At 39.6% G+C, this 22,946-nt stretch overlaps 2 protein-coding genes and 1 pseudogene across 4 annotated transcripts; 2 read left to right on the forward strand and 1 right to left on the reverse strand.

The window, feature by feature from the left end:
- Nucleotides 1–1,831: 1,831 nt before the first annotated feature.
- Nucleotides 1,832–3,768, forward strand: LOC131302766 (UDP-glycosyltransferase 13-like; annotated as a pseudogene).
- A 277-nt stretch (nt 3,769–4,045) lies between these two features.
- LOC131302297 (uncharacterized) lies at nt 4,046–12,771 on the forward strand. Of its 3 annotated transcripts, none has more exons than XM_058328854.1 (7): nt 4,046–4,285; nt 4,759–5,257; nt 6,227–6,365; nt 6,597–6,658; nt 9,281–9,419; nt 10,532–10,595; nt 11,571–11,658. In XM_058328854.1, the coding sequence occupies exons 1-6, from the start codon at nt 4,117–4,119 to the stop codon at nt 10,535–10,537; spliced, it is 1,014 nt and encodes a 337-aa protein (XP_058184837.1). In that variant the 5' UTR covers nt 4,046–4,116; the 3' UTR covers nt 10,538–10,595; nt 11,571–11,658. The 3 variants fall into 3 exon arrangements, with proteins under 3 accessions (XP_058184837.1, XP_058184836.1, XP_058184838.1); XM_058328853.1 differs by lacking the exon at nt 10,532–10,595 and adding an exon at nt 12,454–12,771 and having other exon boundaries at nt 4,049–4,285; nt 11,571–11,778; XM_058328855.1 differs by lacking the exon at nt 10,532–10,595 and adding an exon at nt 12,454–12,771 and having other exon boundaries at nt 4,141–4,285; nt 4,790–5,257; nt 11,571–11,778.
- Nucleotides 12,772–12,941: 170 nt separating this feature from the next.
- On the reverse strand, nt 12,942–20,145 carry LOC131302264 (cyclic nucleotide-gated ion channel 2-like). The gene is made up of 8 exons (XM_058328806.1): nt 19,993–20,145; nt 18,578–19,208; nt 16,442–16,657; nt 15,098–15,414; nt 14,490–14,601; nt 14,138–14,374; nt 13,786–13,872; nt 12,942–13,541 (listed from the first exon to the last, which is right to left on the reverse strand). Exons 1-8 carry the CDS (start codon nt 20,010–20,012, stop codon nt 13,053–13,055), a joined length of 2,109 nt encoding a protein of 702 aa, XP_058184789.1. The 5' UTR covers nt 20,013–20,145; the 3' UTR covers nt 12,942–13,052.
- Nucleotides 20,146–22,946: the final 2,801 nt, after the last annotated feature.

Here is a 22,946-nt window from a genome sequence, read left to right on the forward strand (position 1 = left end):
TTTTCCGACTAAATAATTTTTCCGACTAAATACTTTGTCGAAAATAATTCATATTGGCCGACTAAATAATTAGTCGGCAAAAACAACAATTTTCCGACTAAATGTGTTTTAGTCGGTGTTTACCTTTGCCGACCGCAATACCCCGACTAAATTGCCGACTAAATTTTTTAGTCGGGAATGACTATTGCCGACTAAATTCCTACCTTTTGCCGACTAAACTGTTAGTCGGGAATGGTGTTTTTTCTTGTAGTGAATAGCCGATAATTTATCAAAACCCGTAAGTCAATAAGATTTTACAAATATGAGAATAATATTGCAACATGTGTATTTGTAAAACATGGTGTTTTTCTCTAGTCCCCCATTGGCAAGTTACAAAACTTCTATCTACTTTAAATGAATTTGCACTTTAGTGTGTTTGTGAATGAGGACTCAAGGAGAGATCTCGCGCGTTCAGGACGGCAATTTGGAAAGCTGATTCGGAAACTAGTTAACAGGGATTTGAGCCTCACGCACTGCGATGCCCACATTTTGCTAAAAAAAATTTCCTTCCTTCAAAGCGTTTTTTTCCTTTTTCCCGAATTTTTTTCCCTTCAAAGCGTTTTCCCCGAACCAGTCCGAAAAATCTGTTACAGACCGATACATATCGGAAATCAACCAGTTCACCTGCGATTTACAGTCTCCCCGTTATACCAGCCTATATCCGAATCGGAACCCTCAAATCCCGGTACGAACCGGCCTATATTTAAAACTATGCAATAGGGTAATTTCACTTACCAACTCACCTAAGCAATTGCTGACTATGGAAAGGCTCAGTGAACACTCTTTCCGTAGTGCTGCGATCTGCGGCAGGGCTCTTGGGCCTGCGTCAGTTGGGCTGGCTCCTACATCGGGAGTTTAGGAGCTTGTTAAATTTATAATATGTTAGTTTGAGTGGGAGAGGCTCATTGATGGTTTCAAACTGAGCTCAAATTGTGGATGAACAAGTCGATTGGATTGCAACCCTACTTATCTTTTTTACTTGTGGTCAATCGTTTTTCATTTTGCTGCTCAGATGGAGGCATGTTTCAGATCCGCCACTGTAGGGAAATAGCACGTGGCAAGCTTTAAATTTAGTTCTGCCATACATGCATGTGGTGCTTTATCCGTCATTTGTAATCCACATGCAGAAGCCTACTATAAAGTAGGTTGCATGTGTTCTTGTTTTTTATTGCAGAAATTTTCCTGTTTATTGACCTTGTTTGTTTTTCTTGCCGTTTTCAATTGCTTGTAATTTTCAATGTATATTGTTAAAAATATGTATATTGAAAATGACATGCAGAATTGTATTAGACACTTAAAAAGGAACAGAGGGAATACTACAGTAGTACAGTAATATACTAATAAAGTCGTAGTGCATTAAACCAACATCCTATGTACCTTTCACTGAATTATGGGACCTTCGCTTGCAACTGAAACATTGAAGGGGTGGCTCTTAGGTAGCCACCCCTTTGTCATTTCGATTGAGATTAACTAAAACCTAAAAAATTGATTGTTCTTTTCAGATAATTAAAAGGAGGTACGGTCGTAGGGTTCATAGTACTCGTAACCAGTCCAGATTAATCTGTTTCATTCGGTGTTCTTAAAATCGTTCAACTTTAGATTGGAAAAGATATCCCGTAAGATGCGAGATCCTATGGTTGTCGTTTACCTATGCGCAGCAGAGAATAAGTTTTGGACTCTCATTTCCCCGTTTACATAGGCTCCGACAATAAAATTATTTTTTTCATTGTTTAAAAATAGGAGCAGTGCCCATGTAATACCCGAATTTTGAATACTATGATTATTTATGCAAATGGTGGGTTTTTGGTGGTGCTTTGAATGCATTTACAAGTACAAAGAAAATGGTAAGTTAAGAGAGATTAGAGAAGAAAATGTCTAAAATTACACAAAAGACAGATTTTGGTCATGTGGATTTGTGCACGTGGGGTCATGTGGTGTGTGTAAGGGATATTTATGTTTCCTTGCATATCTTTGGAGGAGGGAGTTTGTCTTACATGTGGTAAAGGTTAAGACTTAAAGAGATAAGAATTGGAACAAGGAAAGGTGGATGCATGAGGTGGTGTTATATGTCTACGTGGGGTGTGTGCATGGGGACACACATACATTTGAGTTTCTATCCCAGATTTACCCCCACTGCCTAAATCAAGCTTGCCTCCACCTTTCTTCAACCCAAATCATTTCTTCACGTCGTTTGCGTTATCGAATGTTCAATCTCTCCCCAAAGCCAAAGGAATGTTTCTAAACACATTTGAGGAATTTGAAATGGAGACAATTATAGCACTCAACAATGGGAGAGTATTAAGTACTATGAAACTACCACATGTTATTCCAATGGCCCACTTGAGCCTTTTAACGTCGAAAATGGCGGAAAATCGGAGAAGGGTAGTGATTATTTGGTATGGTTGGACGGCCAAAGTGATGGATCTGTGGTTTATGTCAGTTTCGGAAGTAGAACGGCCATGTCAAAGGAACAGATAAGAGAGATTGGAAATGGGCTGGAGAGAAGTGGGTGTGCTTTCTTTTGGGTTTTTAAAAGGAAGCAAAGTTGACAAGGAAGATAAAGTGGAGATAGAAGAGTTACTAGGCGAAGGGTTCACGGAGAGAACGAAAAGCAGGGGAGTTGCGGTGAAAGGGTGGGTGGAGCAAGAGGAGATTCTATCACACCCGTCGATCGGAGGGTTTGTGAGCCACTGCGGGTGGAACTCGGTGATGGAGGCGGCTTGGCACGGGGTGCCGATGCTGGCTTGGCCGATACACGGTGACCAGAAGGTGAATGCGGAGGTGGTGGAGACGGCGGGGTTGGGGATGTGGGCAAGGGAGTGGGGATGGGGTGGGGAGAGGTTAGTGAGAGGAGAAGAGGTTGGAGACAAGGTTAGAGAGATGATGAGAGACGAGAAGTTGAGGAGGAGAGGTAGGGGGATCGGGGAAGAGGCTCGGAAGGCGTGGGATCAAAGTGGCAGCTCTCAAAAAGCTTTCACGGAATTCATTGATGAATTGAAGCACACAAATTTGGCTGTTATTTCTTAAATGGGTGCTAGAGGTTGAAGCCAATATTACTTAAGAACTCATTGATTAACAAAATTTTTATGTTGTTTTTCCAATACCGAGAAGCAGAAGTTATGATAAACAAGTTAGATCGAATTCGGGTAAGAAAAATAAAGTTAAAAGCATAATTTAGTTTGAAATTTGTATTGGTGCCTTCTTTTCTTTGGCCATTTCTTGCTTTCATGTGTGCTTTCACTTTTCAAGTAGTATAATTTTATGAAGGCATTTTATTGGGTTTCCATGGAAGATCTCTTTTTCATTAAATTGGCTTTGGCAGAGACAATAGCAAATACTCTCAGTTCAATTTGCATGAATTCCATATACTTGTTGTTACAAGCAATTTGAATGAAGTAGGTTGGTACTAGGTCACGTAATTCCCATACAATTCGCTTGTACTTTCAATTCTCACTTTTTCAAATTTTAATAATCGTTTGAGAATTTTTTGAAAGATTGCTTCACGCTCATTTTTATGCACGCATGCTCGTTATGTGAAATGAAGTTTTTCAAAAGAAGCCATTCTTCTTTTTTGCTGTTGTCTTTATTCTTTTTTTTTTTCCATTTTTGTTAGTTTTATTTCTAAATTATTCATTCGTCTCAATTAGAGAAATAAAAAATTATAACCGCTACCAAATATTTTTTGCAATAATCTAGGTTTTGTAAAAAAATTAGTTTGTCAGTAATAATGTTTTATTTTTTCAATTCCTCCTGTCAACCGAGACGAGCTAATAATCCGTAAAATTTGACTCAAAAGAGTCTGAATAACAAGAAAACAAAAGGGTGCTGCTAAATATAACTGCGAATTTACTACATGTAGTTAATTCATAAAAGAAAATTTTTGAATTCCCTTTTATGAATTGGCTACATGTAGTAAATTCGCAGTTGTATTTTGCCGGGCCCAAACAAAAAGCCAGTTGGCTGGACAAAAGGAAACGGCGACGTTTTGCTCTTCTTGGCCACCGTGTAACTATTTTTGTGTTGGTAGCTGTATCATCCTCTTCTTCTTCCTCAGCGTCATCTTTTTCCCTCAACGCAATGAGCGCCTGCAAAACCCTAGCCCGTTCATCGTTCTCTTGTCTTGACTGCAATCTACGAAACAACATCTCGCGGAGATTCTCTTCGGTCTCTAATCGATACCCCTGCTCAATCCCTGCAATTTGTTCTTCCAATTTCTTCTCCTCCTCTAACCTCTCTCGAAATAGAGGTAAAATTACTCCCTCTCTCTCGTTTTGTTCCTATGCATCTTCATTTTCCTCCTACTTTGTTCTTTTTTTGTGTTTTGAGCATCTCCCGCCTACTCGTACAAATTGAGTAGAAGGTTCATTTATTAGTTTAAAAAACTCCAATGGTAAAACCCAAATCTAAGCACAAATTTGAGTAGAAAAGCTTCAATTTTTATGGCATGGTTGAAGATTTGGGATGGGGAGGAGAATTGTCTTGAAAAATTTGAGTCTCTTGATTTGAGAAAAATTCAATTTGGTATAAGTTTAAAAAAGAAAAGAAAAGATAGTTACCATCCTGCAAACAAAATTTCGGACTTGTTCATTAAAATTGTCCTAGAATTTGGGTAGTAGAGATTTGTTAATTAGAAACAGAAGGTGTGGAATTGAATGTGAACTTCATCGCTAGATATTTCCTCTGTGGCTGTAATGAGTAACTTACATCGGTTATGGCCAGGGTTTATACAATTCAAAACTTGCAAACGCAGATGTTTCGGTTGCGTTGATACAGCTCTTCCAGTTGAAACAAGTGATTTCTCAGACGAAATAGTGACACCAAACTTAACTCTTGAACCACTAGAGAACTCATCGAAAGATGCCGTGGAAGAAATGCTATCCAACAGGGATGATGTATTGAGATTGATGAAAATGGAACGCAGACCTGAAGTTTACAACAGCAGCCTCTTTGCTCAAACGAAGTGTTGGTTTCCATATCTCGATGAGTTTAAGGCGGGGGGTACAGTTTTGAGTAGTAGTGAAGTGTTGGAAGCCATGGATCCTCATATAATGGAGGCAAGGAAGGAAAGATTTAGAAATGTGGCAAAGAAACGGAGCTATTCAATCTGTTTGGTGGTTGAAGGTTTGTCTGATTTTGGGAATGTTTCGGCTGCATTTCGGTCAGCAGACGCACTCGGGCTTCAATCCGTTCACGTGATTAATCTCAACAACTCCAAAAGGTGCATCATGGTTTGAGGTGAAAATGCCTCCGTTTTGCTTGCCCAATTTTTTCAATGGCAAACGTTTGGGTGGTTCTTTGTGTTAATTGATTAGGGAGGATTGGATTATACATAGTTTTATTCAATAATTGATAGTACCTATTTTATCTTGTACTTGAAGTTTCAAATATGCTATTTGCAATAGAGATGTTTAAGAAATTGGTAGCAAGAACTGCTGCGATGCTATAGGATCATCGGAATCTCATACAAGCAGATAAAGTGAAATTTTTTCTCCCCAAGTTGTGTGATGTTTGCCGACTAAAGCAACATGCCTATTGAACCTGATAGTTAAATATGCATTCGAACAAATTATTTTCAACACAACATAAAAATATTCATGTTTTCTCCCCAAGTTGTGTGATGTTTGCCAACTAAAGCAACATGCCTATTGAACCTGATAGGTGAAAATGCATTGGAACCAATTATTTTCAACACAACATAAAGAGATTCATATTGTCAGCACATGTTGGCATTTTTGTGGGCTTCTACAGTATGCCTGATGTTCTCCCTTCATCCCAGTTGGGTTGTCTATCTTTTCAATTTGGGATGTCCCAAAATGCATGCCCACTTTGGAAAGTAAGAGCATAAAACTTTTTGTTTTTGAAAACGTCCCTTGCAATGTACTAATCATTATGAACACCATTAAAAGTGGGGATGATGAGGTAATGTGGGAAATCTATATTTTTATTTGAATTTTAGTGCCTTTCATGCGTGCCGCCGTGCCCCTTAAAAAGTTGAACTTTCTAAATGGGCTAACATTGTTGTACACATTGAGTATGTTGCTGTCTACTAATTGGTTCTTCAAGCCTAAATCTTTAGGATGCAAACAGTTTAGAAGCTCATTGGTGGGTCTCGGTTAAAACGTCTTATATATGAGGTCCTTTGACGTACTTTAGTTCATGTATGATATCATCCACATCCTTGTTGCAGGTACAGAGAAAATCGCAATGTCAGCATGGGAGCTGAGAAATGGTTAGATGTTGAACTTTGGAACTCTACCCAGGATTGCTTTAAGGTTTTGAAATCCCGTGGTTACCGCATCGCTACAACACACCTTGGAATGGATGCGGTACGGATCAGCTTTACACATATACGGAAAATTTCTTCAAAAAGGATTAGAGTTGTGGAGAATTTAATAGCAACTGTATTTTTCAGTCTTCTTGAGTTGAGTGCTGATCCTAAACTTCATAGTTTCTGACATATAGCTGTTTTCTGTAGTGGTTTAATTTGTTTTTGTCGCATTTTAGGGTTGTAACAGTTTTAACAATATGTATGCTACTGACTATTTATTCTTTTGAAGGTTTCAGTGTATGATATGGATTGGTCATGCCCCACAGCAATAGTTGTTGGAAACGAAAATAGGTACTTATTTTATATATCTCATTGTCTGTCAACTAGATTTAAAATTCAAGGTTGGAGGTCATAAAGAATGATAAATTGTAGGATATGAATGAGTTAATTTACTTGACCCCAAGATAGTCAAGGCATTCCTTTTAGGATGGATATTGCATCAATTGACATGGTTTTTGCTAAAGTTGTAATTTATTACTATTTCCTTTAAATCTTCACCGTTTCGTTGGTTTAGTGAAAGAGCAAGATATGTTATTGGGACGGTTACTGAATTAATATATCACATGGTATCAAGTATCAACATGCACTACGTGCAAACAAATCAAATGGAGCAAACTAAGGTGTTCGAGCTCAGATTGTGCTTAAGAGGCTGGAGTCTGAGTGTAAAGTTTGGCAAGCTTAACGGTTTTGGCTCATGTATGACATATACAGTGGGTTTAATTGATTATGGAATTTCTTGCTTATAGACGTAGATTTGACGAATAAGGTGTTAGTTTCCTCCAAAAGCTAAGAAACGAGATGAAATAAGATTTGAAAGATGACAATACTTGTACCAAAAATAATGAAAATATAAATGCGAAAAGAATAAAGAATACTCTAGAGGTTGTCCTTCAACTCCGAGGATCCAACCTACCCAGTTGAATTCGGTGCAAAACATTCTTGTTCAAACCAATGATCCATCACTGATCACTCCTCTTAGTTCAAGATGGGGAATATGGTCAATATGGGTAGATCGTAATAAATAGTGCAATAGGGAGATAAATAGAAGCATCGGGGAAGAAGACGAAAGAGAGAAAAGGGAGTGGGGCAGTTGGGTTTCCTTGGTTTGGTACATGCTTGTCGAAAAAGCTTAATTACCACAAGTGACTATATAGTTTAAAAATTCTTGGACAATAAGAGCCAACAGATGGTAGTATAAACCATGTAAGAAAACTTACGTATACAGCATAATTCAGGAGCTTGTTAAGTGTATAATATGTTAGTTTGAGTGGGAGGCTCCTTGATGGTTTCAAACTGAGCTCGAATTGTGGATGAACAAGTCAATTGGATTGCAACCCTACTTATCTTTTTTACTTGTGGTCAATCGTTTTTCATTTTGCTGCTGAGATGGAGGCATGTTTCAGATCAGCCACTGTAGGGAAATAGCATGTGGCAAGCTTTAAATTTAGTTCTTGTGGGAGGTAGGAGTGGGAAGAGTACCTGAGGTCGCCCTCCGGGTATATGGCGGTTGCTAAAATGGTGCTCGAGACCACCGGAGGTGGAGGTGGAGGAGGAGAGAGCTCGGGCCGGACTTAGAGAGAGAGAGGGATGGCAGTAAAGAGTAGGTGTGTATTGAATGCTTGTCTTTACTATAGTGTCAATCCTTCTTATATATGAGCCTTGGAGATGAGAGAGAGCCATGTGTGAGGCTTCTCCCCATTGGTGGGCAGAGTAGAGGTTGACATGCTTTCCTCTTTTAGTCCCAAGTTAGGCCTTGGAGCTTGTAATCAAGGAACCAACAGAGGCTATTTCAGTGATACATGGAGACCCGTATCATCTGCCGAGTTAGGCGAGGTATGATACGGGTTCTGAGGCGCCAGGCGGTAGGTATGATACTTCTTCCGAGATGCAATGCCCCCTTTCTCTCTAAGACCGGTCAAGTTAGAGCTCGCCGGAGGCAAGCTTGTCCTCCTTGACAAACCCCTTGCTCTAGCCTCCAAACCACATTCCTCCTTAGGTCCCGAGCAAGGTACCTAGGCCCTGGTCCCGGCCTAGGATGGTGTATAGAGTCGCCTTTGAGTATTCCGGAGTCTTCGAAGTGTTAAGTAGGAGGTGAGGTGCCCGTAGGTGACCTCACTCCTCCATGGGTGGGGAGTTCATGGAGGAGGCCTTGCTCCTCCAGATGTGGAGTTTGTGGAGGAAGCTTGCTTCGGCGGACGTAAGATTCGTGGAGGAAGTCTCCTCCTGAGCGGAACGTATAACTTGTGGAGGAAGCTTCACTTTGGCACAGGCAAGGTTCGTGAAGGAAGCCTTGCTCTGCCGGAGGTGAGTATCATGGAGGAAGCCTTGCTTCTCTTGGAGGTGAGGATCGTGGAGGAGGGCTTGCTCTTCCTGGAAGTTAGTATTGTGGAGGAGGCCTTGCTCCTCCTGGAAGTGAGCATTGTGGAGGAGGCCTCGCTCCTCTTGGAGGTGGATCTTGTGGAGGAGGCCTACTCCTCCTGGAGGTGAACTTTGTGGAGGAGGCTTTACTCCTCCTGGAGGTGGCTATTGTGGAGGAGACCTGCTCCTCAGAGGAGGCCTTGCTCCTCCTAGAGGTGACTATTGTGGAGGAGGCCTTACTACTCCTGAAGATTGTCACCGGCGGGGTCTTGGAGAAGCTGCATCCGGTTGCGGGATATATCATATACCCACAGTTCTGCCATACATGCATGTGGTGCTTTATCCGTCATTTGTAATCCACATGCAGAAGCCTACTACAAAGTAGGTTGCAAGTGTTCTTGTTTTTTATTGCAGAAATTTTCCTGTTTATTGACCTTGTTTGTTTTTCGTTATGTTACTGGAAATTTTATTGTTTAGCTGTGCATTCATAATCTTCTATGCATGGGTTTCTAAATTGGTAGTTCTTAGGTGATATTAGTGGTTTCCAAATTGTAGGGGGATAAGTGACAAGGCTTTGGAGTTATCAGATATGCGTTGTAGTATTCCAATGAGTGGGATGGTGGATTCCTTCAATGTTTCAGTTGCAGCAGGGATTCTTATGCACCATGCTGTTTGTGACAGAACAAACCGCCTGGTAAGAAAACTAAGTTGTATCATACTTTCTTTTTGTGCTGTTTTTGTCTCTTTCATTAAGTCTTGGTTTGGGAAAACCTAATTTACTACTCCCTCTGTCCCTTTTTAAGTGTTCACTACGGTTCTGTGTGCCATTTTCAATTGCTTATAACTCTCAATGTATATTGTTAAAAATATGTATATTGAAAATGACACAGAACCGTAGTGGACACTTAAAAAGGGACAGATGGAGTACTACAATAAGTATACTAATAAAATAGTAGTGCATTAAACCAACATCCTCTGTACCTTTCACTGAATTATGGGGCCTTCGCTTGCATTGCTGAATGAAACTTTACCTACTGTAGTAGTATGATAGGTGCTGTCAACATAGAGCCAAAGTCGTTTAGCGTTCTTTTGGTAAGAACAACAATGAATGCCCCAGACTCTGGTCATTTCCTATGCTGTTCATGGACTATTTAAATTTCGGGTTACCAATGCTGTCCTGGCCTTACTTTTATTCTAAGCTATTGAGAGATATAACCTGAGAGAGATCTTATATATGGAGATATTCATCAGAGAAATAGGCGGTTGTTCATTGGTGTGCTGCTAGTGATGATGACAGGGGCTGTTTAGGTGGTTGTGGCATTTAGTATTTGATTAACACCAGTGAGTAGTGGGAGTATTGTCATTGGGGTCTAAGGGCATAGGATCTATCTCCCAATAAAAATTGTAGAAGATGCACTTCATCTAGTCTTCCAAAGCTCTCACACAAGCTGGTTTTCTTGTTAAAAGTTTATTTATGTTTTTGGTTTGCTGTTATCTCATTCTCACAACATCACTCACCTTCTCTTATTGTTGTTTTATGAACTTTAAGGTACAAATTTCCTATGACCATTTCTGCTTAGCGTTAGCCTCTTTGAAGTATACTCTATGTAAGGACCTACTGCGGGGTAGCTCCATAAAGCTAAATCTATAATTTACTATGAATCTGCTGCCTTATTTTTGTCTCAGGGCAGTTTTTCAGCTGCTATATCTAACTTTGAAAGTGTCTTAATCTTTGTGAGAAAATTGAAACCCATTTCAGAAAGTACGCTTTCTATTTACTAGTGTTCACTAAAATCCTATGCGCAGGGCTAAAGGCATAGGATCCAACTCATATGAGGAGCTCAAGGTGGACTCCCTTCGCCTAAAGCAAGTGAGCGACGTTCGTTCACTTCATTGTATCTCCTGTTGCTTGCAAGTGTTCACTTGAAACTTAGACCTATGAGAGAGGTCGAGAGCTATAAATCCACTGCTAAGCCTAATGATTTTGTTTAATCATAGATTAATGTTTCGAGATCACGAGCTTTCAAGCAAAAAACCCTTTGGCTTTCAGGGTAATTGAGATTCTCCTAGTTTATTATGTTTTAGAAGTGGCATTTAATCTGTATGTGCAAGATTGAGGGTTGATATAGGGTACCAGAATTTAGTCTCCCATTGGCTGTATGTGAAAATTTCAGACCTTCAGTTTCTAATTTTGCGAAGAAGGTTCACCTGTCGCTTCCCAAGCCCACCAAGATGGTACAATCGAAACTGGGATCCCCAGCTTTTTGGAGGGTCTTCACAAGACCATTGTTTCAGAGTTGATTTTGATGAAACCCATAGGGTAGACGAGTGAGAGCAAGGACTTAACAGTACAATAATATGATGCTGGAAATTCGAGCCTGGGGGTAGGGAGCCACTTGTTTCCATTGAACTTGCTGCAGAGTTTCTAATGTCACTTATGTCAGTGGCAGTTGTTGGTAGCTGATTTATGTTGCTTGTGTCTCTTATACATATATGGCACAAGTCGTAACTTTAGTGTTCATTAATGTATCTTCATTTGCTTATAAACTTGCTTTCTCTTTTAAGTGCTGTATTGTTATTGTGGGAAAGCTAAGGGATTTGAGGTTTGTAAAGTGAACAACTTCATACCTGTATGTAAAATTTGCTTATACAAAACCTATGGGAACACAGTTCGATTTTGTTAATTGCAGAAATTATTTTTGGATGCAATGGTAGTTTGATAGAATCTCATTTCTTTGATTCTCAAATTGGATGCATATTCCAGTTTTCTTCATTATTTTCCTTGGGTTGCACTTCAACAGTTCATGTATCGAGAGAAAACTATATTCCACGGTTCATGTTACAGGGTCATCATGGTGATCTATCGATGGAGGAGAGCCAAATCCTACTGGCGGAGTTCTCTCTGCGTCACAGCCAAAGCGCAATTAGCATTGTTCATGAGTACGCAAAGAGGAAGGTACCCAAGCCCTTGCCAAAGCTTTGATAGAGACTGTAACTATTTAACTCTGTGGACGGAAGATCGTTCCAAGCAGTGTCTTTTGGAGATCATACAGGTACTGCTATCAGTTCCTTTGTCAAAATTGTCAGGAAAATCCATTGATTCTTCCTTTATGATATATATATATATATATTTCCTCCATTCCCTTCATTAGTTTTTTTTTTTAAAATACGTGCATTTTCTTGAGCTTATTCCAAGAAAATTCACTTTTTTTTTTTTTTTTGAAAAACAACAAAGAAAAATTTGTTACTATAAAAGAAAGAAGATACAAGAGAATGGAACAAAAAAACAGCATCACAACAGAAGAGATACGTCCCAAAGAGGTTGGCACCCATCCCTGCGACAAAATGGAGTTGATTTTGGGATACAAGAGAAAATGCATGTTTTCAAGTAGGGGGAGCAATTAGTTTTGGGAGAGGATACCTGAGAAAATACACGTTTTCAAGAAGGGGTTATTGACTAAATAAAGGTATCCCAATGCTTCCATCGTGTTTATGTCTTGTAAGGCATTGTTTGCAAATGGGTTTTCCAGCTTCTCATTGGCCGGAGACAGCTTTTAATAAGATTGAAGCATACGGACGTTTAGAATTGCTTGAAGCATAGCAAAAAACTTTTAGGCACAATACAATGCAACTTCCTTATCAACCGGATACGCACTATGCGGTGGCATGTTATTGATCCGACTATCCTTCCATGAATGTTGCTAGTTTTTTTTTTTTTTTTTTGACAGTGGATTTGACTTGGCTATGGATGTGGAAGGTGATGGATGCAGCCGGTGAACTGCACAATTTTGTGTTGTCCATTCAACGGACCAGGAATTTTTTGTGCAATCCAATTGAGTACTGTTGGTTCATAATGCAAATGGAGTGTTGTATTTCTGAATGTGCAATTGGTTATTTTCCACTCCGAAAGTAGTAACTTTGGCTAGACTTTTGGAAAACCTTGCCATTGAAGAAGAGATTAGAGAGAGAAACTGGCTTGTAAAAATTCTTTGTTCACAATATTAGCAATCTTCTGTGATAGTGTAATGAGATGTAATTTTGGTGAAGGTAATCCATCAAAGGTTACTTGTTGCATATTTTGCGATCTAGTCGATGATCCGTGCATGGTGAAGGTAATCCATCAAAGGTTACTTGTTGCATATTTTGCAATCTAGCCATGCATGGTGGTCTGGGTTGGGGAGAGAGAGAGAGAGAGAGAGAGAGAGAGAGAGAGAGATTTGGTGAAGAATTGACGACTGCGTCGCTTATTTAGTCGCCCCAAGAAACGGGTTCAAATTACAAAAAAATGAAATACAAAGAAAGGAAATACCCAATTACTAACTAGCTCTTATTCAAGGTGATCATGCGGCCTGAGTGACATAAACACAGCAGCATATCGCCGGAGCCGCCGCTCACCACCACCACCATTCTCCGCCGCGTGATTCACCGGACCCTTAGTCCTCACCACGTACCGACGCCAGCCAAGTTGTATATTTACGGCCGCCCAAGTCCTCCAATTGGAGGAATAGTATCTCGCCGTTCGCTTGAGCCTCTCGTTGGCGAATTTGTATCGGAAGTGGTCGGTGATATACCGGAGGTTGTTTGCATCAAGCCCAAACGCCTCTGTTGATTCGAGGACGGTGAATGTCGCCGATGAAGCCGGAAGCCGTTCATGGAATGGACGGCGGAGGCACCACGAGAGTAACTCATCACCTAGAAATCCTCCGGGCTCTAGCATGCTTGTGGCTTCCATGCCTTTGCTTAGCATTTGGCTGCTTTTAACTCTTCCACGGACTATGAACACAATTCTCTGGACTGGGTCGCCTTCTCTAATGATCTGTGCTCAACAAAGAACATGTTACCGAAACTCGCATCCAAATTTAGGAAGAAAATCTATGCAGAATGATGTGACGGTGACATTGTTGTAATCGTGAATCATCTGTTCTCACGATTACTAACAGATCTTAAGTGTCCGATCCGATTACAGTCTTATCATTTCAAACTTAATACTGCCCGAATTTCTAAACATAAGTTATATTTGCATAGGATTACACTGGTTGTAATATCTGCAAAATTCATACCTTTTCATCTTTAGAGAATACAAGAGGCTTCACGCGGTCGCAAATGTTGTCGAGGATAAGATCGTCCAAACTCTGGAAGATAGGTACCTAAACATACCGAAACACGAAAAAGTAGTCGATCAAATTAAAAATAATACGTTCAACTCTTTCTTCAGAGGTGTTAATTTAACTACTCTAATAATACTGACTTTCACTGATAAAGTCTACAAGTCACGCTTACTGCAGGACAAGATATGAAAGACAGAAAGAGACTTTAGAGTTTAGATAAGCAACCTTAAACCTATGGTATAACAGTTGTGCTCTTTTGGACAAACTTCCCAAGCATAGTAAGATGATTGTTTTTGCTATTTACCTTTCTTATCAAGTCTAGGCAAAGGTACCGCTTAATGTCACGCCGGAGCCCTTCCGGCAAGTCTTTAATCAGCTCCATCTCATCTTCTCCTCCCATCGCTGTCCATCTCTGCCTCTCAAAGTGGCGGACTCTTTGCCTCAACTGAGACGGCAGCTGTCTCCGCCTCATCCACCACTCCATATCGCGGCATCTCAGCTGCATTTTCCTCTTCTTCGCCATGACCGCGTGCAAAAATACCTTCACAAATCCAATTGATCAATTCACTCCTCAATTCTGGTCCATTTTTCATATACCTAAGCAAGTTAGGAAAAATAAAATCTTAGCCTGCAAAGGTGAAGGGAAAAAAGGGTACCTGAATATTTCCAATCAATAGGGTGAATAGCATTAGGCCACTGAGGACAATGCATATGCTGAATATAACTTCTAGCCAGTGACTTGTGGGCTCAAGATCATTGCCAAAAGTGCTGCAAACCATATACCAAAATACTTAAGCATGGTGTTCAAGAACTCTATTAGCCAAAGGACTAATATAAACACTATAAATCATCTATTTAAGCGAAGTTAAGATGGAAAAAAAATCGAATGCATAAATTGTCTTTGATCCTCATGACAAAGTGCGTGGAGTGCGCATGAATGTGTGGTGGAAATAGGGGTTTGGGGCACCATGCGTCTTTGCCCCTAGGGCACTGAATAATCTCTCATGATTTTCCTAGGAAAATTTATTGGGCTTGGACTAATTTACCAACTAAATCGTGCTTTTGCAAAAAGTTTGGGATATCAATCTCCTACGAGGCGGAGCGGCCGATCGGGCCGCTTATCTCGGCAATCGATAGCTCGAATCTTAACCGAGCAATAGATGTTTCAGATTCGTATGCGATTTTTATGCGCTTAGATTCGATCTGGGAGTTGTCTAGGTCATGTCTATTACTCAAAGAGACGGAGTAGAACATAAAGAATTACCTGAGGGTCATTAAACCCCAAAAAATGGGAAAAAGAACCTTGACAGCTAGGGAGTTGCTGGAAATGACTGGAAGAGCCCATTTGTAGATGCCGTATCGAAAGGGCCCGTTCTCGTCTAAGCACATTGGCTTTCTGATCACCGTTGTCACGTTACCGCCACACGGATTTCCCAATGTCTGCGCCGGCGACAAAAACTGGTAACAAATTTCCTCCGAGCACGACAACGAGAGCTTGCACAACGTTTTCTGATCGCATTGCTGCCTTAGGCATGACGCTACGCGTTGAATCGCGAGTACGTACCAACATCCTCCAGCAACCTGGGAGTTTTATAAGGTGAAATTGATTGATTGCTCATTTGCCAAATTATGTGACTTCATCGATAAATTGTGTTGAAATTTGGTCTAGAAATTTGAAAGTTGATTCTTGAGTATAACATTTCAAATCATGATAACCTGTTAAATGACCTGTTGGGGCCTCAAATCTAAGTTTAACAAAAACCAAGAGGGTATTTGTGAAAATTTAAACACTTTTCAACCCAGAAACTTGTAGTCAATAAAAAGGGAGAATTTCCTTTAATGAGCAAACAAATTGGTTATATAGATATATATAATATTTTGTTGTTAATATACATATCGGGACGGTTCAAGGGACACCCAAAAAAACACCTAAAAAAACACCCAAAATCTCAATCTCATAGTTTTCGATCGAATTTTTATGATCCGAACCGTTCAATGTGTGCAGAATGTGACTTTAAAGGTGCTTGCGAGAAATTAGCAAAAAAAATGACCGGAAAAGGCTTAATTTGAGCAGTTTTTATTTGAACCGTTCAATAAAAAACTGTTTGAAACTATTCGGATCAAGCCATTTCTGGTCATTTTTTTTGCTGATTTCTCGCAGATACCTTTAGAATCACGTTCTGATCACATTGAGCGGCTCGGATCATCAAAATTTGATCGGGAACTATGAGGTGTTTTTTTAGGTGTTTTTTTGGGTGTCTCCGGAACCGCCCCGCATACATATACATATGATTTGGGGATCCGGAGAGCAAAGTCACTATAGGATTGTAATGAACAATTTCAGCCGTCCAAAAGTATTTCCAACGGTCCGGATTATAAAATAAAAAAAAACTCTTCCATGAAAGAGAAAATTTAATCCGGACTGTTGATTGCTGAAATAGATGGTTAAAATGCTCACTACAATCCTGTAGTGACTTTACTCATTTCAGGGTTCCCGAATCCATAATTTGGTCCCCCACTACAAGAATCCTGCATCTGCCAACAGTTGGTGAGCGTTTAAATGCCGTATATGGAGAACGAAAGTTTGGGAGATGGATAAGAAGCTCACATGAGAGGCAATGAAGTAAGCAATGAGGTTAAGGCCAAAACCCCACCAAATACTGCCAAAAACGTAGCCAGTGACTTTGGCCATTCTCCTCATCAAACAAATGCTGTGGTAAACTTTAGGGAGGAATTGGAACAAGAATATCAGCAGAAGTATCGTCATTATCAGCTTTATCTTCTCTTCTCGTATCAGCCTCGGCACCACTAACCAAAACACAGCCTGTGCCAAAAAAAAAAAAAAAAATGAAGCCCAAGGTAATTTGTTAACACAACTCTGAAATACGAGTTTGAAGTGGTTGAAATATTCAGTGAAGAAAACTTCCACAGCAGCACCCTCGTATATTATACAGTGTTCTAAAAGTCGGCCGCCTATGCGCTAATCGGCGTAGGCAGTGGTCCAATTCCTAGGTTAGACAGCCGACTATTTGGCACCTAAACCCTGCCTAGGCGCTTAGGGCGGTTCTTTCCCGCCCAACTAGCATCTAGCAACTTTTAGAAAATTGAGTATGTAAATAACAGTCAAACCCATTGTATAAATAACTGTCAAACAATCATTTATCATTCATTTCATGTGAAACTTTAAGTACGTGATATAAATCACGATGTTACCTAATGACTTTCAACCTATACTTGGCAAAAAAATTATTCATTTGCCCTTGCGGCACCACTGGCCACGTGGTGGCCCAAGCTCCTTCTCCACAATACGTTCGGATTCCATTACATGTGTGATGGAGAAAGGGCCTGAGATATCACATGACGGTATCCAAGGAATTGAATAATTACTCTTGCAAAGTGTCAGATCAACAAATCTTAACCAAAAAAGGAATATAAGATCCTTTGGCGTAAGCGAGCGGCGGGGGGTGGGGAAGTTCGCCTAACAGGCCGTAAACTGTATCACATGCAATAATGCCGGACAATGGTGATATCACCACATAAAAATCGTCACCAACTCATCATTATAACTGGAGTATGTTTTTGATAACTCAAGCGTAACGTTCGGACCAGTTTACGCACATTTAGACTAATTTTGAAGTTCAAATCCTGTCAGAGCCGGCCTTAACTTTTCAAAGGTTTAAAGCGAAAATTAAAAATGATACTCTTTTGTTGGACTATTACAAAAGGGTAAAAAAAGCAAAAGGGGCCCTTGAAATTTAAAAAAATTTGAAGGTCTGAAGCTGCAGCAACATAAATTTTAGCTCAACACCGTCTGTGAATCCCGCCGTCCACTCATGAGAGTCTCAATTAGAATGGCACATATATTTTATGCAGTGTGAATGGGCCTTAATTTTACTCGTTATTATGAGTGTTTGTCATATGTGAGTGTTTTATTTTTTAATTATATAATCTTCACATCTAGTGAAATTGCATGTTCGTAATAACTATATATCAAATCAAATTAATCGTATTTAGATTGAAGAAGGGGGTGTCAAAACAAACAAGTGAGTTTGGATCGGTAATTTATAAGTTGAGTTTTAATTTAGTAGTATGTCATTAAGAGCATTCACATAAGCCTCTCTGAACCCCTTCTTAACTAAGAAGAAAAATCTTTAAAACAAGGATTTTATCAGCCTCCCTAAAGTATTACTACTAAAATTTGTCTTTGATACCCCTGCCTATTCAAAACGTCTTTGATACACATTTGAAGATACTAAAATTCGCGAGAGCGACGATTAAGAGCGGAAGCGCATGACAATTTGAAAGATTCCGTGGCTCGCACTATGTATACTCCATTTTCCTTCTTACACATAAAAATATATCTAGTACGGAGTATAAGAAAAGAAAGAAATACTCTAATATTCTCGCTACTTAATTAGGCCATGTTTCCGCTAAACTATAAGTTGTAATGTTTTTGAATATTTTAAAAATACTTGCGTAATAGTTGCAATTTTTTGCTTTTTTGATTTCTTTCATCAAGATAATCAATAATACATAAAAATTTGGCACAAAATTAACAATCGTAAAAAAAAAAAAAAAAAAAAAGTGAATACTCCAAATGACCCATTAACTATAGTTTAGCATATCAAAAAAAAATTACCCAAATGACCCATTAACTATTTAGCGCTGAAACTGAAATGACAAAACTACCCTTTTCGTACAATGAAGTTGAAAACCGTAATTTCCATCTCTATTTGGGACTGACCTGAGGAACCGGCAGTATGACGAAGACGTCGAACCAGAACCCCTTGAGCGACCTGACGTAGTGCGACGCCACCGCGCGCGCATCCCACACGAGCTTCCCGCACCCCACCACCAGCGACTCCCTCGACACGTACGCCAGCCTGAACTGCAGCCACAGGTGGCACAGGTGCACCGCGTCCGCGCACGTGCGGATCACCGTCACCACCGCCGCCAGCCCGCCGTCCATGTACAGGCAGGGCGCGCCGCCGCGGCCGATGGAGAGAGCGTAGAAGAACAGCGGGTCGACAGCCAGCGCCATGCCGCGCGCCAGCAGGAACACGCGGTTCCACCTCTGGACCCGTTTGCTGCGCGGGTCCAACACCGACCCGAAAGGACCTGACGCTTTCTGGGCCCCGGCGGTCCGGCTGGGTTTCCTTCCGGGCCGGTTCTTTATCGGGATTAGCGATGAGCCGGCGGAGGCCTCCCATTCGGGTTGGTGGGCCCGGTCGCAGCTAGTGGAGTGGAAAACCGGGACGCCTACTTGTGTACAGGCGTAGCATTCGACGGAATAGGAAATTGGGCTCTCCGCGGAGGCGTCGGTGCCGTCGTTTCGGTCTGGGGATGAAATTCGTCGCCGGAATATTCCGAACCACCTGCAGGTGCCAACAGTATAATTCATACCAATAGGTGAGACTTTTGTTGGACTGATTGAATAATTCAATACTTGTTACGGGTATTGGTTTTCGCACTTCAATATTCCCTCCGTCCCTATTTTAGAGTCCAGTATTTCATTTTAGGCTGTCCCTTAATAACTGTCCATTTTGTAAAGTTAGTGGGTAAAAATTGGTGAATTTTTCATTTTGCTCCTAAAAGTATATTCTATTTTGAAAAGTTAGTGAGTAAAAGTGTAATGATGATGGGTAAGTAGGGAAAGTGGAGAAAAAAGTTGATGTAAAAGGTATAATGATGATGTCTTTTTAATAAGTTGAAGTTACGAAGCAGGACACTTAAAAAGGGACAGAGGGAATATTTTTTTTGGACCGATTTTTTGAGTCCGACCCCAAAATTTGACTTTTTTAAGTGATTGACAACTATTCATAAGGTCAATCCTCAACTAAAGTTTAAGGGCAGCTTTTTTAGGTCCGGAAAAAAGTTTTAGAGTCATAAGGTCTTAATTATTTTTATAGTACTTGATAGGCTTTATACGGAGTGTAAGTTTAATTTTTTTAATAAAAAAATTATTTAGGGTCTCTTTTTAAAAATTCGCCTTAAGCCACCAAAAAGTTGGGCAACCGTGATTAAACTTATGACAAATGAAATATAATAATGTGCATTTACAATAAATAAGATTATGAAAAAAAATCATTTTTCATACAGAATTTGAGAAAGAGGAGTTGAAATATGTGGCGTGCAGAGTCTAGCTAGTATGGTACGTACCTAGAGAGAATGGATGGCATGGTGGATATGGTAGGAAGAGAGGAACCATGGGATAGGAACCGTGATGAAGAACTTTAGAGTGAGAAGGAGGATTGATGAATAACTGAGAGAGATGGTGAGACCTCGCATATATACTCCTTGAGAAGAGTGAGAGAATAAAAAAAAAATTGAAAACTCCAAGATATTTGGCCAAGTGAATACGAGAAAACAAATTAAATATTTGTATTTCACGTCCGCAAGATTGTTTATTTGAATTTTACGGAGGCTAAATGTTTCGAACCTCAAGGTCAGAGGAGTGTTTGCCCGGTTGATAATTTCAAAACTAATCGAGATACATGCAATCTGAGTCGGTTATTTAGGTGAGAGACAGAAAACCGTAGAGGAGGAAAGTGGGCTTGTGTGTCGTGTGCTGTTTTGTGTCTGTGCAGGTTTAATGAGTTGTGGGGAGTTGTCGTGGTGCACATCAAAGGTTGGCGTCGTATGGTGAGTGGACGAGCAAGTGTCTCGGTCGTGGGCCTCACTCCCAACGAGGTAGGTTCCACTGTCTTGGTTGGTCCACTTGACTCACCGTACAAAGGCTCGTCGTTTCAGTAATTATTGAGTAGTAGTCAGGGTGGACAATCACACGAGAAATTATTCGTTGCCCCATGGCAACACGTCATTTTTGACAGGCATTGTCTCATACCAATCAAAACCTGCCATATCGACTTGCTGTCATTATTTCTGCCACATTAATAACTCTCAACAGTATTCTCTAACGGAAGTCCCCCACCGGTTGAGGCGTAATAGTTACTGACACAGACTTCTCTCTACTGCACACAGTCTTCACTCTCTAAAATTGGCGCATAAGATTTGAATTCTTTTTCTTTTTTATTTGCGATTTTGATATTTTTATCATTTTTTTATCTAAAATTCTAACTCTACATTTACTTACACATTCATTTACACACTCCTACTCACAATAGAGGTGGGGTGTGTAATGTGTGGGGCTCCACCCTTTACTGTGAGTGAGAGTGTGTAAATAGATATGTGTTTGGGTGTGGAGGTAGAATAATTGTATTTTTATTCATCGTGTTATAATTTTTGATTAATTATCTGTCTTTTGTATTTCACTACAACAAAATTCGGTTCTGGCGACGGACAATAATATGTCGGCAAAGGCTTATTTGCATCGGCAAAGGATTTTGGCGACGCAAGTTCTTGCGTCGGCATGCCGTCGCCGTTGCTATGTCGGCAATAGTATTTGCCGACGTAAACACCTCTATTGCCAAAAGGCAGTAGATTCGACGACGCGCTTTGTGTCAGCGAAAGTATAGTTGATGTAGGAGACGTATTACACCTTTGCCGACGTGTTTTGCGTTGCCAAAAGGTAGCCTATTGGTGACACCAGTTATTGCGTCGCCGAAAGGTTGCTTGATGAAAAAATTCAATTTTCTTGCGGCTCCTGGGTTTCGAACCCGAGACATCCGACTACACAAGCCTTTACACGCGAGGCTTCAACCAACTGCACTAGACACACTTTTCATTATATTTTTAGAATATCTAATATATATAGTATATATTTAACATTAAAATAGCAATTAAAGTTGAATCGAACGTGATTTTGAACCTTTAAATATTAAAAGTAGCAATTTTGATAAACATAAAAATTGTAGCCCTTTATGTTATTGTTCAAACCCAATTTATGTTATTGTTCAAACCCAATTTGAATTACCAACAATCAGAGTTAATTTATTTAGTATTTTGGGCATAACTTTTAACTCATAATTGTGATTGAGGTAATTCAAATTGGGTTTGAACAATAACAGAAAGGGTTAACAACTTTCATGCTTATCAAATTCAAATAGGGTGAAACATTTTAAGTATTTTGAACCGAAAAAAACTGGGTCTTCTCGAAATGACGTCGTTTTATGTTATAGTATTTTAATAATTTTCTTTTTGTGATTTTTAATTTCTTCTACTCCCTTCGTCTCAATTTAAATGTCTACTACAGATTTTCGTTCATTTTCAAACCCAAAAAATATTATGAAATATTATTATTTTTATTTTCTTACACCAAATTAAAGTGAAAATGCACAAAAATTCGTAGGGGACATTTAAATTGAGATGAAGGGAATAGATACTATATCTATGTATTAATTTCACGGGTTCACTAGATTTTTTTTTAATTTCTTATCATTACATACTTGATCAGATGTAAAATACCATTCTAATAAAGAATCTATGTCCCGATGAAGGGGATTTCAAAATCAAATAGACCAATAAGGTAGTGGTCAGCTATTTTTTTAAATGATTGATCTAAACCTTTAGCATTTAACGTCTTATCAATTATATCATTCTCACCAAAATTGGTGATAATCAGATGTCGGCAACTATATGATTGTAAAACATTCGGTGGTTCCTGAGGCATTAAAGTTCTACAGTGTACAACTTAAGGGCCCCTTGAACTATTTTTTTAAAATTGGAAACTGTCTATCTTACAAATAAGAAAGATTAAACAATTTCTGTCAAGAATGAAGTAAATCCCTTATCATTACATACTTGATTAGACGTAAAAATGTCATTCTAATAATAAATTTGCGTCTTGATGAAGGGGCTTTCAAAACCCGATAGATCTAAAAATTTACAAGAATGATTAAAATACTAACCAGAATAAAATGAACGGTATCGATCGTCGTGATTATGTTGTGGTCATCTGGCTACTGTACATTAGACTATATAGCATAAGACATTGGTTTAGAAACAAGTAAATTTTTTTTTGGGTAAATTTAGAAACAAGTAAATTGAATGTATAGATTCTAATGGTACATAGTTGCTGGCTCATGTTTTTGAATGGTCAATCTAAACCATTAGGATATAACGTCTTATCAATTATATCATTCTCGCCAACATCGATGACAATCTGATCTTGGCAACTACATGATCATCACATATTTGGTAGTTCCAGAGGATGG

Source organism: Rhododendron vialii, chromosome 10a, assembly GCF_030253575.1.
Source record: "Rhododendron vialii isolate Sample 1 chromosome 10a, ASM3025357v1".
Taxonomy (NCBI): domain Eukaryota; kingdom Viridiplantae; phylum Streptophyta; class Magnoliopsida; order Ericales; family Ericaceae; genus Rhododendron; species Rhododendron vialii.

Coding starts and splice junctions, on each gene's coding strand:
- LOC131302264 (XM_058328806.1), bottom strand. CDS start 20,012: ATGCCATCCATTCTCTCTAG. Junction 14,602..15,097: donor TGGGGTTTAATGACCCTCAG/GTAATTCTTTAT, acceptor TATGGTTTGCAG/CACTTTTGGCAATGATCTTG. Junction 14,375..14,489: donor TATTGATTGGAAATATTCAG/GTACCCTTTTTT, acceptor GGATTTGTGAAG/GTATTTTTGCACGCGGTCAT.
- LOC131302297 (XM_058328853.1), top strand. CDS start 4,117: ATGAGCGCCTGCAAAACCCTAGCCCGTTCATCGTTCTCTTGTCTTGAC. Junction 4,286..4,758: donor TAACCTCTCTCGAAATAGAG/GTAAAATTACTC, acceptor GGTTATGGCCAG/GGTTTATACAATTCAAAACT. Junction 9,420..11,570: donor GTGACAGAACAAACCGCCTG/GTAAGAAAACTA, acceptor TTCATGTTACAG/GGTCATCATGGTGATCTATC.